We start from the raw sequence: 16,394 nt of genomic DNA on the forward strand, positions 1-16,394 counted from the left end.
AGTCGTGTCGTCGGACTTGCGGCCGCATGTTTTGGACACTCGGGTGAAGAGAGGGGCGGAGCTGTCAACCGATCACTACCTGGTGGTGGGTTGGCTCCGCTGGTGGGGTAGGAAGCCGGCCAGGCCTGGCAGGCCCAAGCGTATAGTGAGGGTCTACTGGGAACGTCTGGCGGAATCCCCGGTCAGGGAGAGTTTCAACTCCTACCTCCAGCAGAACTTCTCCCATATCCCGGGGGAGGCGGGGGACATTGAGTCCGAATGGGCCATGTTCCGTGCCTCCATTGTGGAGGCGGCTGACCGGAGCTGCGGCCGTAAGGTGGTCGGTGCCTGTCGCGGCGGTAATCCCCGAACCCGCTGGTGGACACCGGTGGTAAGGGATGCCGTCAAGCTGAAGAAGGAGTCTTATCGGGCCTTTCTGGCCTGTGGGACTCCAGACGCAGCTGACGGCTACCGGCAGGCCAAGCGGAATGCGGCTTTGGCGGTCGCTGAGGCAAAAACTCGGGTGTGGGAGGAGTTTGTTGAGGCCATGGAGAACGACTTCTGGACGGCTTCGAGGAAATTCTGGTCCGCCATCCGGCGGCTCCGGGCGGGAAAGCGGTGCAGCATCAACACTATTTATGGTGGGGATGGTGCGCTGCTGACCTCAGCTCGGGACGTTTTGGGTCGGTGGAGGGAGTACTTCGAAGACCTCCTCAATCCCACCGACACGCCTTCCAATATGGAAGCAGAGTGTGGGGACTTGGGGGTGGACTTGCCTATCTCGGGGGTGGAGGTCGCTGAGGTGGTCAAAAAGCTCCTCGGTGGCCGGGCCCCGGGGGTGGACGAGATTCGCCCAGAGTTCCTCAAGGCTCTGGATGCTGCGGGGCTGTCCTGGCTGACACGCATCTGCAGCATCGCGTGGACATCGGGGGCAGTGCCTCTGGATTGGCAGACCGGGGTGGTGGTCCCCCTCTTTAAGAAGGGGGACCGGAGGGTGTGCTCCAACTACAGGGGGATCACACTCCTCAGTCTCCCTGGTAAGGTATATTCGGGGGTCCTGGAAAGGAGGGTCCGCCGGATTGTCGAACCTCGGATTCAGGAGGAGCAGTGTGGTTTTCGCCCTGGCCGTGGAACAGTGGACCAGCTCTATACTCTCAGCAGGGTTCTGGAGGGTTCATGGGAGTTTGCCCGACCAGTCTACATGTGTTTTGTGGACTTGGAAAAGGCATTCGACCGTGTCCCTCGTGGGGTCCTGTGGGGAGTGCTCCGGGAGTATGGGGTACCGGGCTCCCTTTTAAGGGCGGTTCGGTCCCTGTATGACCGGTGCCAGAGTTTGGTCCGCATGGGCGGCAATAAGTCGGACTCGTTTCCGGTGAGGGTTGGACTCCGTCAGGGCTGCCTTTTGTCACCGATTCTGTTCATAGTTTTTATGGACAGAATTTCTAGGCGCAGCCAGGGCGTTGAGGGCGTCCGGTTCGGTGACCTCAGGATTAGGTCTCTGCTTTTTGCGGATGATGTGGTTCTGTTGGCCTCATCGAGCCGTGACCTTCAGCTCTCACTGGAGCAGTTCGCAGCTGAGTGCAAAGCGGCTGGGATGAGAATCAGCACCTCCAAATCCGAGACCATGGTTCTCAGCCGGAAAAGGGTAAAGCGCTCTCTCCGGGTTGGGGATGGGGTCCTCCCCCAAGTGAAGGAGTTTAAGTATCTCGGGATCTTGTTCACGAGTGGGGGAACGATGGAGCGGGAGATCAACAGGCGGATCGGTGCGGCGTCAGCAGTCATGCGGGCGCTGCATCGGTCTGTCATGGTGAAGAGAGAGCTGAGCCAAAAGGCGAAGCTCTCGATTTACCAGTCGATCTACGTTCCTACCCTCACCTATGGTCATGAGCTTTGGGTAGTGACCGAAAGAACGAGATCGCGGGTACAAGCGGCCGAAATGAGTTTCCTCCGCAGGGTGGCTGGGCTCTCCCTTAGAGATAGGGTGAGGAGCTCAGTCATTCGGGAGGGACTCAGAGTAGAGCCGCTGCTCCTCCGCATCGAGAGGAGCCAGATGAGGTGGCTCGGGCATCTGATCAGGATACCTCCGGGACGCCTCCCTGGGGAGGTATTCCGGGCATGTCCCACTGGGGGGAGACCCCGGGGAAGACCCAGGACACGCTGGAGAGACTATGTCTCTCGGCTGGCCTGGGAACGCCTCGGGATCCCCCCAGAGGAGCTGGACGAAGTGGCCGGGGAGAGGGAAGTCTGGGTCTCCCTGCTGAGGCTGCTGCCCCCGCGACCCGACTCCGGATTAAGCGGGAGATGATGGATGGATGGATGGGTTATAGAGCTATTTTTAATTAGTATGAATGTGATGTAAATCATTTATCCAATAAGAAATGAGGAAGAACCTACACAACCGTGTATCAGCCTCAGTAATGGTTCGACAAACAGCGCAGCTCTGGTACGTGTGACCAGCCTGTTTGAACAACGCGGCTGAAATGACTGCCTGAGACTGCACCAATCTTGCGCATGCGCACTCACGCAGACACACATTTCAAAATGGCGACAACGGGGACACATGTTGCCCTTTTATTTGACCCTTTAACCACATAGTTTATTAAGTAATGAAACTCTTTGGCTAATGTGCTATTTAAAATAAAACATACTAAGCATTTCGACAACAAGAATCTAGGAATAACGTGGGCGATCCTTGTTAAAATAACTCGCGCTCTCTCTCCATGTCGCACTTGTGCGTAGAGCTATGATCCCCACACAACACTATCTTTCATTGAAAACAACTGAGGCAAGTAGTTTTTGGAATGTTAAGGTGTGTATTAAATAAGTAAACGTGTGTAAAATAAGTATAAAATGTGTTATAAAGCATATAGCCAACGATAATTAATAAAGAATTTAAGCATAATATCCCAGACATACCACGGCCTATAGTTGGTAGAAATATCGCTATCCTGGGGCCTACAAGATAAAAGAATATGGCACCAAATTGGAATCAATAGTCTTTAAAAGAATAAAATACATTACATGGATTTATCAATGCGATATTTTAAATATGTTTTAAGGCATAATACAATTTTTAACAATTTTAACAGGGTCACCAGACACGTCGAGCTTTTATGGCTAGAGAGGAAAGAGGGTCTGGCAGTTTTGAATGGTAAAAACAGTAGTTGTGTATTGTTAACGGGTTATTTTTTTAACAAAATGCCCTATTTTATATTGGTAAAAACACAGCCATCCTGTTCTTAGGGGGATTTAATGCATACTGCATGTCAAATCATGTCTGTCAGCTAATGTCCGCGGTCGTGGGTAACTGGGCGTCGCCACAAGAGCTTTTGGAGTTGTGAGCGATAAGCCTATGAGAAAGAAGTGTCAATGAAACAAAATGGCCAAATTGACAAATTGTTGCATGGTGCCTGCAGAGTGACTGTAACATCTCGTTTAACTGCTGGTCCTGAGTGTGAAAAGCAGATAGCCAGCAGTCCAATCCTGGCAGAAAGCACATTACCTCTATTTGTTAATCTGTTTTATTCATGAATAGTATAAAATAATATATTTCTAATTTAAATAAAAGTCAATCTCTAACACCGCAGCTCTGGGGCTCTGGCATAGCCCCGGACACCCCACTGCGGGCCTGTGGGGTTGGATGAAGTATCCAACTACAATTGTTTAATCAGCGGGATAAAGTACCGTAGCTTGTCATAGTTTTATGACAAATTAGTATAAATTAAGATTTAAGGAATAAAACAATTTAGTTGTATTTTGTTAGTTAAATTTTAAATAAGATACACCCAGTTTATTATTAATTTACAACATACATCAAAAACATCTTCAAGATTCCAATACGGAAGGTCAAGCATATTTCACAAAACAAGACATCGCAAGGAGAGCGTTCGATTAGAGATGGCGCCGTCCATAATCCTGGATAGGAACTATATGAGTGGTATTTAGCTACGTACTTCAAAAACATTGTTAAAACTTTGTTAGACTAATACCTTAGTTATTTTAATAATTTAAGGGATAAAAAAACATTTGTTGTGTTTGTCAATGTGTTATTTTAAGTAAATGCATTATTTTCTAACGGCAAAAGCCCTGTCATGTTTTAGGTGCAAAATTATATGGACTAGCAACTGTCTCTGGGGGAGCAGCCCCGGATAGGAACTATTAAGCAGCATTTAGTGACAAGCATCAAAAACACATTTTTAAAAACTTTAGCAGAATAAAGCCTTAGTTATTTTAATAAACAAGTTATTTTTCACGAGGTAGATGAGATCAAGCAGGGGCACCAAGGAGGGGATGCACAGAACCAAACACCAAGGAAAGGGAGAATGGAGGGACACCAGGGGGGAGACCAGGGGGCATACCAAAGGACGGAGGACAGAGACCAGAAGGGAACAAAGGCACAGAGGGATTGGGAGCAAACACAGGGGGCACAAATCGAGGGGGCAAGGAGGAAAAGGGTGGGGGGAAACGGGGAGCCGGAGGGAACCCCGGCAAGTGGAAAGCGGGTGCCGCAGGGGCAGCAGGCGACCACGAGGCCGGAGCTGAAGGGACCCTCGGTGACCACAAGGCAAGAGCTGGAGGGGACACTGAAAAGGGTGAGGAGGAAGGTGGAGGGGACAATGGAGAAGGCAAGGAGGGAGGAGAAGCTGCTGCAGGTGAAGGCGCAGCCACAGCCGGCAAAGGCGCAGGCGACTGACGAGTTGGAGCCGGGGAAACTGCAGGCGACTGGTGAGACATCAGATGAAGGACAGCAGCCAGCCGAAGAAGCACCGTAGGGGGACCCGCAGGCGACCACTGAGCCGGAGCTGGAGGAATCTGAGGCGACCGCTGAGCTGCAGCCAGGGGGACCAAATGCAAGTCAGGGGGCAGGGCGGGTGGGACTCGACACCAGAGCAGGTGTCCTCTTCCTCTCCAGGAGACTGAGAGATGAAGTTCCTGGCAGGGGATCTACCATGCTAGGGTGGTGGCTGGGGCAACCCACTGGAGGGGTGCAGTGGGGCAATCACGGAAATCCCCAAGGGGTTCCACTCGAGCTCCTCCTCTACCAAGGGGGAAGGAGCAGTGGTCCAGCAGTCCGGGACCTCCTCAGGGACAGGGACTGGGGCCATGGGAGCCGGGGGCACGGGAGCAGGGTCTGGGAAATCAGGGACCTCCTCTGGGATGGGGGCCGGGGGCATGGGAGCAGGGTCCAGGGGTTAGGGGAAGGGACTGGAGCAGGAACCACAGGGGACAGAGCAGGAATCTTGGAATCTTGGAGGGCTGAGCAAGAACCTCGGAGGGCGGCACAGGAACCACTGGCACAGGAACCACGGGAGGGCAGAAATGGAACCGCTGGCACAGGAAACACAAGGGGCAGAGCAGGAATGGGCAGCGCAGGAACCACGGGGGGAGGCAGAGCAGGAACCGTTGGAGCAGGAACCACGGAGGGCGGCAGAGCAGGAAATGCTGGAACAGGAACCACGGGATGGGAACCTCGGGGGGTGGAGCAGAAACCACGGGAGCATGAACAGGAACCACGAGAGCACAAACTGAAACCTCGGGCTTGGGTGTGGGCGCCACCTCAGGGGAAGGGGCAACAGGGACCTCAAGTGCAGTGGTATATCCTGCTGAGGAAGCTTGTTCCTTATTCCAGAGGCAGAACATCTTCCTCAGCATTTCCTCTGCTCTCTCCAGATCCTCCAGCAGGGAAGCTGGAATTATTTTATTGAACTCCCCCCAAAGCTGTTCTAGGAGCAGGGCAGCCTCAGCAGAGTCCTGCACCACCAGATCATGTTTTGCCGGCCAGTACAGTCCCCGAAGGGCAAAGAATCACTTGGCCAGGGTCTCGGGCACAAATGGCAGTAAAGCTGCGGGCAGACGAGCTTTGGGCATAGAAAGAGTGTTGGGGAGATGAGCCACAGAAACCACGAGTGCCAGGAGATGCTCCTCTAAGACTGGCACGAAGAGGAGGGGCACCACAGGAGCCAGTTCTGCAGAGGTGGGGGCTGGCGACCCGGGCATCTGGAACATCGCTGGTTCGAGTACCGTAAGTTACGTCCCATTAACAGCCATGGAGAAGCAAGCAGGATCCACATCCTCCCCTCCGTGATTCTTCTGCTTCTTCTTTTTTGTGGCTGCCTTAGTCGGAGCCAGGGCTGGCTCTGTCTGTTCTGCCGGAGAGGCAGGAGGCAGTCCACCATCCAGAGCCACCTGTCTAAACATTGCCTCATCCACTCAGAACATCTCTTCCAGGAGATCCCTCGTCTGAATGGTATGAGCTTGCGCTGCGGGGTCCTCCTGTATATCTGGCTGGTTGAGCAAGTATAACATCTCAGTCACCAGATCGAAATACTCAGCCTCGGTTACGCCTGGAGCCAGTTTTCAGCTGGTAAAGCTGTCATGGAATCTTAACGTGAAGAAAATGTCACTGGATGAGATGAGGCGACATGCAGTGGTGTTCAAGGATGCATGAATGGGAAGAAGGTCAAGCTGCAGGTGAAGCCTGGCACCACACTGTGCTTCATGAAGGCCAGCAAGGTCCCCTAGGCACTGAAACATAAAGTCAATGCAGAGAAACAGAAACTGCTTCTGATTGGGGTTATTGTACCGGTACCACACAGCCAATGGACAGCATTATTGGTGCTGGATTATCATAATAGATGGTCAGCTTGTTAGGGGCCTTTAATGTGACTTTAAACCTTGTACAAACTGAGGAATAGTACCTACTTCCTGAGGAACTGGTTTCTGGATTGGACAGTGGAAAGAAGTTTAGCAAAACTGATGTCAGGCAAGCCTTTCACCAGATGCATTTAGAGGAAGTGTCACAAGAACTTCTCACCATAAACACCCACAGAGTGCTTTACACACACATCAACACCTTTTGGTGTTAGTTGTATCCCTTGCATTGTTCCAGAAAAACATGGATCAAATCTTGAGTGGTCTCTCTGAGGTGAAGATGTCATGGGCTAAAAACAATGGAAGCAGGAGCAGGCATAAAGGCAAACAAAAAGGAGTTTATTAGTGAAACTGAACAGGGTTCATGTCCAGAGATATCTGAGCTCCGCCCATATCCAGAGATCCCAGCCGAGCTCCGCCCATCTCCTGAGGTGTCCAAGCTCCACCTATTCCCTAAAGTACTCCACCCATCTTCTGAGGTGTCCACCAAGCTCCACCCATCTTTCGAGGCGTCCGAGCTCCACCCAGCTCCGAAGATCTCCACTGAGATCAAACCGACCCCCATGGTGTCCGCTTTGCTCTATCACAAGTGTGACCTCTACTGACCTATACAGGCCAGCTGGAAAACATGTAGTATCTGGACTCACAATATAAGGTTCAGGATTGAGACTTCAGAATTCTTATTACTGATTGGACTCTTCTGTAGGAGAATAGACTAGCAGCTGTCTTTCTGAAAATTGTCCAGTGGATAACAGGATGACCACCATGGAATTTACGTTGTAGTTCTCTGAGAAGAGCCTTTAACCCTGGCCCCACTGCACCCCTGGGATTGGCCCGCATGTGCCAGTCAAATCATCCATTTGGATTCCGCAGGACCAGTCAAAGGGGCCAAACTACTGGTGGTTGTGGACACACATTTAACGTGGTCAGAGGTTGCTGTTATGTCAGCTGTCACCTCTGAACAGACACGAGGGAGATGTTTTGCTGCTTAATATTAATAGAAAAGTTCATTTTAAAAAGTCTGCTAAAATCAGTTTGATTTATATATGAGAAGTTGCCTATTGTTGAAATTTCAAAAGCAATGGGTGTAAAACAGTGAAATTAAAATCACATTAATGGATGTAAATTACATGTTCTGTCAGAAGATATATTTTCTATATTTCACATCTGTTATAGCTGCCCACGAAACCAAGGCTAGTGTGTACCTCATTCTCAAAATGTGTTTAAAAATCTGAGAAATACTTATACTCAGCTTCTTATAACAGACCGTTATGAATGCACAGGCTACTTAATAATTTTTTATTTAATTTTTTTTTACTAAACAGGGGATGGCAAATATAATGTGCTGAATTAAATGGTAGTTACTGCAGGGGTGGATTACCTTTTCTGGGAGCTCTAGGCTGACATGGGTCGGGGGCCCCTATGTGGACAATTCCAGCTATTTTTTGGAGTCAGAAATGAAAAGGAGAGAGAATTTAAAACGATGAAACATCAATAATATGCTAATCAAAGTCTAGGATTGCAGCGGTGGGGGCAATATGTAATATTTAGCAGGTCAACGTGCCAATTTGTTGTTGGGCTTGAGTTTATCATAAGTGATGACGGATTTCTGATGACCTTTGGACAATCTTTGTTGTTGTTTATTTTTGGTAATTGATTTCCAGTAATAAATGCATATATTTGCATAAAGCAATCATGCCTTGCCAACTCTAATATTGATAAGAAAATTAACACCTAAAAAAACCCTTAATGGTAAATGTTGAATGTTGAATACCCCCCCCCCCCCAAAGGAAAAAAAAATCTGGACCTGGATTGTTACGCTAATTAAGTCGATATCTGTGTGAAATAATGTTAATCACTTTACAAGAAGTAACCCCTGAATGTTACTGGGAGTAACTGGGAGCTACATGCCAAACCGTCTCTCCTGGCTGCTACCTGCTGTCTCTCTGTGCTGCCACTAGGTGTCACTGCTTCTCTTATACTGTCATAAGCAAGCTGATGTCAGGAAGCCGCCCTAATGAAATAAGCTCAGAATGTGGATGGCAGTTAGATCTATTTAAATACAAATGTAGGTTATTATTCCCCCAAGCAGCAGCAGTGGTAGTCATAATATTTCTCGTTGACATGCGGCTGTCTTTCACAGCTAAGGGCGTTGTTGTTGCTATCAGTTCCTTCAGTGGAGTTGGTGCTGACAGAAATAATGACATCATCCTGTCGACCTGCTGGAGGAGGCCTAGATGGACCTCCACCACTTAGCCACGTTCTTATATCCATTAGTTTTCAGTCACAAATAACTAATACCGTTGAATGAATAGCTCTCTTGAATTACACACCCTTATGAAAAGAGGCTGTTCAGTTGAATGAATCGGTACCTTAATGTCACGTGACCGCTGGCGGCTGAAAATTCTATTTTATCACATTTTCCGAGCAAAAGTCAAATGCCGCACCAAAGAAACAACCAATCAGCACCAACTAGCCTACATTCTTTCAAGTGAATTTATAATATGACAAAAAATATTTGAAAATGCTCATTATTAATTTTGCGAATGTTTACGTGTTCAATACCTTAAAAATACTTAGATGTAAAAATAAATATTTTGGAGCCTGTGGTGGTGGGTGCTGGAGTGTGTGTAGGTGGGGTGTGGCGACTTGCTGGGGGGGGGGGGGGGGGGGGCGGGGGGCAATGCCTTCGAATGCCCCAGCTTTACGCTGGCACTAACCCTGCCCCACCCCCAAAACCGGGATCAGTGGCTAGAGGATGGAAGGATTAATGGATGGATATTTGTGTTTTATTCACAGGGACCAAGTGATAAGATGTAATTCACAACAACATAAAGTAGAATTATCATCCATCTTCAAGGTGCATTTATTACTCAAGTATATTATCTAAAGTTTAATCTAAACTGACATACATCTTCTGCAGATGTACAATAAGTAGTTCATCCTGTCAAAGGAATGATATTTACAACTAATTCACAAGTGAAATTATGAAATGATATGGTGCCAGGAGTGATAATAATTAAACTGTAACTGTTCATTTCAGTTACTGGAGAAAAAAGCTCAAATGTTTCTGAAGGATGAGCTGATGAAATTCAAAAGGTACCTGGATCAGAATGACCCAGAATGCTCTGAGCCTCAGCTGGAGGAGGACAATGACCTGGACAGTGATGGTCAGATGCAGAAGACCTGTGGTAGAGAGGGAGCTCTGAAGATCACACAGTACATCCTGAGGACCATGGAGCAAAATGATCTCGCTGACATGCTGGAGAAGAGTAAGAGCTGTACCTCATTCACTGTGTGTTTGATTTGCCACAGAGAAATAGTTTATGGAAAAATGTGTATTATATTTCAGTTTATCATTGAATGTAATTTAATTTAGTTTTACATATATGAGTTTAAAAAAACACATTTTTCTCTAATGTCTTTTCAGGGCATCTTCTGTCGCAGTGTCAGCGTAGAATCAAATGTAACCTGAAGCAGAAATTTGAGTGTGTATTTGAAGGGAAAGCTAAGGAAGGACAGCCAGCACTTCTCAAAGAGATTTACACAGAACTCTACATAACTGAAGGGGGAGCTGGAGGAGTCAATGATGAACATGAAGTGAGACAGATTGAAACAGCATCTAAGAAAAGGCTAACAGAAGATACTACAGTCAAGTGCAATGATATATTTAAACCCTTATGTGGGCGTGTGACACCTATCAGAACTGTACTCACTAAAGGGGTCGCAGGTATCGGGAAAACAGTCTCTGTGCAGAAAGTTATTCTTGACTGGGCAGAAGGAAAAGCAAACCAGGACATTCACTTCATATTTGCTCTTCCTTTCCGGGACCTGAATTTGATTAAGCATGAATACAGTCTGATTGATCTGCTTCACCACTTTGTCCCAGAACTGAAATCACTTGAATCCACTGAGCTGTATAGGTACAAAGTTTTGTTGATCTTTGATGGTCTGGATGAGTGTCGCCTTCCTCTAGGTTTTCAGAACAAAGAGAGCCGGTTTGATGTAACAAAGAAAACATCACTGGATGTGCTGTTGACTAACCTCATTAAGGGGAATCTGCTTCCATCCGCTCTCCTCTGGATAACCTCCCGGCCAGCAGCAGCCAATCAGATACCTCCTGAGTGTGTCCACCAGGTGACAGAGATACGAGGGTTCAGTGATGCCCAGAAAGAGGAGTATTTCAGGAAGAGAGTTAGAGATCAGAGCCTAACTAACAGGATTATCACACATGTGAAATCATCAAGGAGCCTCTTCATCATGTGCCACATACCTGTGTTCTGCTGGATTTCAGCCACTGTTCTTAAGAGTCTGTTTAGTGAGTCTGACAGTGGAGAAATTCCAAGGACTCTGACTGAAATGTACACACACTTCCTGATCTTTCAGACAAGTGTAAAAAATGACAAATATATAGAAAAACATAAAATCAAGTTTAAGGAATGCACTAAATCTGGGAAGGAATTCCTTTTAAAACTTGGGAAACTGGCTTTTCATAACCTTGAGAAAGGCAATCTCATATTTTATAAGCAAGATCTGACAGAGAATGGCATTGATGTCACAGAGGCTTCAGTTTACTCTGGAGTGTGTACAGAAGTCTTTAAAGAGGAGTATGGGTTGTACCAGGAGAAGATGTACTGCTTTGTACATCTGAGCATCCAGGAGTATCTCGCTGCTTTATACGTGTTTCTGTCAAACTCATCAGCTGACCTGCTGAAGACTGCAGTGGATCAGGCATTAAAGAGCAAGAATGGACACTTGGACCTCTACCTCCGCTTCCTCCTTGGCCTCTCTACAAACTCCAGTAAGAGTCTGTTAAAAAGGCTACTGGGCCAGACAAGAATCAGCTCATATAACAGTAAGAAAACAGCTCAATATATCAAGGAGAAAATACAGAAGAATTTATCTGCAGAAAGGACCATCAACCTGTTCCACTGTCTGAATGAACTAGGTGACAATTCTCTAATAGAGGAAGTACAAAAATACCTGAGTTCAGGAAGCCTTTCAGCAGCAGACCTCTCACCTGCACAGTGGTCAGCTCTGGCCTTTGTGCTACTGATGTCAGATAAGGAGCTGGATGTATTTGATCTGAAGAAATACATCAGATCAGATGAAGGTCTTCAGAGGCTGCTGCCGGTGATCAAGAAATCTAGGACAGCTCTGTAAGTGATCTTACATACGTCTGTTGCTAAAGAAGTACAGATGTTACTCATGATACTGCTTTTATATCTTTTGAAAACAATTAGAATGTATTTATATAAACCACCTAGGAATTGATTATTACTATTTCATCCCTATCTGACGGGATTGATAATTGTCTGATTAGTGTTTTGGAAATTTAACAACTTCACAGCTACAGCAACACAGAAAATAAGGATTTCAGTCATGGTGTCAGCAATTCAAAAGTCATATAAAAATAATTTTAAAAAACTTTAGAAAACAATTTTGAACATAATCTACACAACAAAAAAACTGATGATGCAAAACACCACTGACTTCTATCTAAATGTCAGATAATTGCACTAAATGTTGAAAAAGTGGCAAGTACAAAAATGTTTGCTACCTTTACAAATGTCGCCCCATAGATATACCTGTGTGTGTGGTGCATGTATATATATTTTAACACATTTCCTTTTCCAGGCTGGACAGCTGTAGACTCACAGAGACATGCTGTGAAGTGTTGGCTTCAGCTCTCAGATCAAACTCCTCTCAGCTGACAGAGCTGGACCTGAGTGACAATGACCTGCAGGATTCAGGGGTGAAGCTGCTCTCTGCTGGACTGGGGGATTCACACTGTACACTGGAGATACTGAGGTCAATATTACTGCGTATTCCACACTGTAATGTGTAATTGCTGAAAGCTTTATTGAAGTTGTCACATTTACTTAAAAGTAGTACTCATAGTGGTGAGGTGTTTTTATTTATTGGAGAGATATTGTCTGTCTCTCTGCAGGCTGTCAGGCTGTAGAGTCACAGAAGGAGGCTGTTCTTCCCTGGCTTCAGCTCTGAGGTCAAACTCCTCTCAGCTGAGAGAGCTGGACCTGAGTGACAATGATCTGCAGGATTCAGGGGTGAAGCTGCTCTCTGCTGGACTGGGTGATTCACACTGTAAACTGGAGATACTGAGGTGAATATTATTTGGTATTACATAGTATCAACTGTAATTATTGAAATCTTTATTGGAGTTGTCACATTTACTTAAAAGTAATACTCATAGTGGTCAGGTGTTTTTATTTATTGGAGAGATATTGTCTGTCTCTCTGCAGGCTGTCAGGCTGTAGAGTCACAGAAGAAGGCTGTTCTTCCCTGACTTCAGCTCTGAGGTCAAACCCCTCACACCTGAGAGAGCTGGACCTGAGCTACAATCACCCAGGAGACTCAGGAGTGAAGCTGCTCTCTGCTCTACTGGAGGATCCCAGCTGTAAACTGGAGAAACTGAAGTGAGTACAGAATGTGTGTCTGTCCTGCTATAGACTCGTGTATGTGGAGAAAATACAACAATTAAATAAATGGATACAGCAGTACTATGTCATTCTGCTTCTGCTATAGTGTGGACCACAGTGGAGAATGCAGGACCAGACCAGGTATCCAGAAATGTAAGTTTTTTTGCAAATTTTTATTTTTAATATCATTATCACTTCATGATAACATTCACACAATTATTCCGATATATGCTTTTGTTCTTTTTTTAAAAGGCTGATTTGGGTTTAAAGATGACTACTTTCTTAAATAAAAACAGTAGTCTGGCAACTTCTGTAGAAATACATTATATATCCTTTGTGTTTGTGTGAGAGTGTAACAGGGTATAATACATTCTGGTACAGCTGTGCATCTTTAAAGAAATCCTTCAAATGTGTTCTTTTTGCACATACGATGAGTGTTTTGAGATTTGTTAGTATTGTCCTAAGTCAGCACCCGTAATCTTCCCCAAACTGGCTGTGACACTGAATGTCTCCTCAGTCTGCACTAGTGATGAGAATTTCCGACTATCATTCATCTTGCCTACTATTCGCGCACCACACTCCCTCTCTTTCTCTCCTCCTCCTCCTCTCCCTCCCTCCTGCTGTACTTGTACACCGTCAGCACGCGCACCCCAAGCCCCTCCCTCCGTTTAACCTGATTGTATGAACCTTGTCTGACTCGTCACGTGAGCTGTCGCGCGGCTCGCCCGCCTTTAACACAAACTTCAGTCACAGTCAGAGCAGCATGGAGCGCTGAGCTGCGGAGACGTTTTACTTTATAAAATGTCTCTCGGTCCGGATCCAGATCTTTTGAGCGGCTTGTTCGCGACCGACACATCACTGGAGGGAGGGATGTGTCTCAAGTGGTTCGAAGGAAAGACAAATTAACTTTTAGTGGTAGTCTTTGGGGTACAATTTCATGTTTAACTTGTTTGATGAATGTTTGATGAATGCTGTTTATAATTTTATTTACCTGTAATTAAGCCTGTTATTTTAGCACGCGCAGCATTTCGCCCCGTCTTCCCGCCGGCGCCGCGCGTTCATCCGACATTTCCTGCCGTATTTTACATACTTGAATTCCTGCTTCGTTTTTATATTTTATGTATCGTACAGAATAATAGCTTTCAGGCTAACATGCATTTGGGTCCCCAGCGAGTCTCTCAGCGCGGCGTGTCTCACAGCGCAGGGGGCAGCCGGAGCGCCGCAGACTCGGGCGGCTACATGAGTATATTGGGAATAAAATGTGTGTACTGTGTTAGTGAGTGTATGAGGTGTGACGGTGATAATGATGGAGATGCTGGGCTTCGTCATGGGATTAATCGCTCTTCCTCTTGCCTACAGACTCCTGCCAGCTAACGCTGGACCCCAACACAGCACACAGATACCTGTCTCTGTCAGAGGGGAACAGGAAGGTGACACTGGGGGCAGAGCAGCCATATCCTGATCATCCAGAGAGATTTGACAGATGGTACCAAGTTCTGTGCAGAGAGAGTCTGACTGGTCGCTGTTACTGGGAGACTAAGTGGAGTGGAGAAGGAGCTGAAATAGGAGTAACTTATAAAGGATTCGATAGGAAAGGACGCAGTGCTCACTGTAAGCTTGGATACAATGACAAATCATGGATGCTGTTCTGCTCTCCTCACAGTTACTCTGTCTGGCACAATAAGAAAGAGACTGACATATTCATAGAGCCCTCAGAATCCCGCAAAGTAGGAGTGTATCTGGACCGGGCGGCTGGTACTCTGTCCTTCTACAGAGTCTCCTCTGATGGACTGACTCTCCTATACAGCTTCACCTCCTCATTTACTGAACCCCTCTGTGCAGGGTTTTGGGTTTATCCAAACTCCTCCATGTCGCTGTGCATGCTGGGATAGCTCACTGTGTGCTGGAGGAATCATTTTTACCTTATCAGAGTGTCACATGTCGCTGCTTCTCCGTGGCAAAAAGGTAAAATCTCTGCTTTATAACCAGTATAATCCTTTTTACTCGGAAGTGTGACGTATGTTAGGCAAAAATAAATGACTGGGTTCGGAAAATTGAACAAACATGCAAAATGTTTGTTTTCTCTCTGATTAAAATGTAATGAAATGTAATTCTGATGATTGGGGGGGCTTTTCCCCTCCCCTTATATGTACATTTTATATTTTTCTGTCTATATTTTGTATTTGCTACCTGTAGACTGACAATGAAGGCTTCCTATTATATCCTATTAATGTCCTGGTTCAGCGCTGCTCAAATAATAACTTGGTAACATAAGTCATATAATACAATTAAATGCACTTTAATACAAATGAACATAACTAACACGATTAGATTAAATCAGCATAAATAATAGCCATGTAAAAGGAGATGGGAGACATAACTGAGAAAGAAAGGAATACAGATGCTCCTCTACTTATGAATGAGATGCGTTTCGAACGGCCATTCTTAACCTGAAATGTTCGTGACTCGTTGTTCAACATCATATGCATGTACAAAGAACTAGGATGCTGGGAGTTCGCACGCTACGCTACTGCACGGTGGGAGTAGCGGCCAGAAATCATACTAGGCGGAATTAGCGCGCAGAAAAAAAATTGATGTTGCGGACAGGAAACGGGAGCCCAATGAACACAATTTGGACTTACGGTCCTCTTCGTTCGTTTGTCTGAAAATTCGTAAGTTGAACGTTCGTAAGTAGAGGAGCGTCTGTATTCGTAGAGTTAAAAACAAAAAACATAATAAATCACTTTAGTAACATACGTTAGATTAAATGATCAAAATGCAAGCAAGAATAAAAATTTCTTTTCATTAATTTACTAAAACTGAACTGCTATACCTGAAAATCGGCAAGCTAATTAGCAAACGGTGTCTCTCTTACCCCTGTTAAAACAAAGCAGAACAATCATTAAGAGCCAAACTAAGTCTTTATTACCTAAATAAATAATTACACAAGTAGTGAAAAATAAAGGAGGATGGATGGTGGCACGACACGCTGAGTGACCGTGCCTGTGATCGAGGAGGTCGCTGGTTCAAGCCTCAGGCAGAGTGGTATCTGTTAAGGGGCGGCATGGTGGTGCAGTTGTTAGCACTGTTGCCTCACACCTCTGGGACCCGGGTTCAAGTCTCCGCCTGGGTCACATGTGTGTGGCGTTTGCATGTTCTCCCCATGTGACCGTGGGGTTTCCTCTGGGTACTCCGGAATCTTGATTTACTTTAGTTTAAGTTTCTTCCTTTTAATCCACACAATTTAGGAATAAGATTATCAGCCACAATATGACCCACAAAACACTCACAGTGGCATTGCAGTAATACAGATATACCCCTGAA

General features: G+C 46.2%; 2 protein-coding genes and 1 long non-coding RNA gene across 3 annotated transcripts in view; 2 read left to right on the plus strand and 1 right to left on the minus strand.

Moving 5' to 3' along the window:
- The window catches only part of LOC125724088 (uncharacterized), a 37,678-nt gene extending 26,864 nt beyond the window's left edge, over positions 1-10,814 (minus strand). Inside the window, exon 1 of the long non-coding RNA XR_007387132.1 lies at positions 10,675-10,814. This is a non-coding gene — a long non-coding RNA (uncharacterized LOC125724088). The remainder of the gene's footprint in view (positions 1-10,674) is intronic.
- The window catches only part of LOC125724024 (NACHT, LRR and PYD domains-containing protein 12-like), a 593,671-nt gene that overhangs the window by 489,635 nt on the left and 87,642 nt on the right, over positions 1-16,394 (plus strand). The window contains exon 21 of the mRNA XM_049000874.1: positions 12,356-12,441. Within this exon, the coding sequence (XP_048856831.1) occupies positions 12,356-12,441 (86 nt within the window). The remainder of the gene's footprint in view (positions 1-12,355; positions 12,442-16,394) is intronic.
- LOC125724078 (tripartite motif-containing protein 16-like) lies at positions 13,823-15,181 on the plus strand. The gene is made up of 2 exons (XM_049001033.1): positions 13,823-14,331; positions 14,430-15,181. The coding sequence occupies exons 1-2, from the start codon at positions 14,223-14,225 to the stop codon at positions 14,960-14,962; spliced, it is 642 nt and encodes a 213-aa protein (XP_048856990.1). The 5' UTR covers positions 13,823-14,222; the 3' UTR covers positions 14,963-15,181.

Source organism: Brienomyrus brachyistius, unplaced genomic scaffold (genome assembly GCF_023856365.1).
Source record: "Brienomyrus brachyistius isolate T26 unplaced genomic scaffold, BBRACH_0.4 scaffold54, whole genome shotgun sequence".
In the NCBI taxonomy this organism is placed as follows: domain Eukaryota; kingdom Metazoa; phylum Chordata; class Actinopteri; order Osteoglossiformes; family Mormyridae; genus Brienomyrus; species Brienomyrus brachyistius.

Excerpts from the sequence above, each read along its gene's own strand:
- LOC125724078 (XM_049001033.1), top strand. The coding sequence starts at position 14,223 with ATGCATTTGGGTCCCCAGCGAGTCTCTCAGCGCGGCGTGTCTCACAGC. Across the intron at positions 14,332-14,429 it reads GAGTATATTGGGAATAAAAT|ACTCCTGCCAGCTAACGCTG; the intron begins GTGTGTACTGTG and ends TCTTGCCTACAG.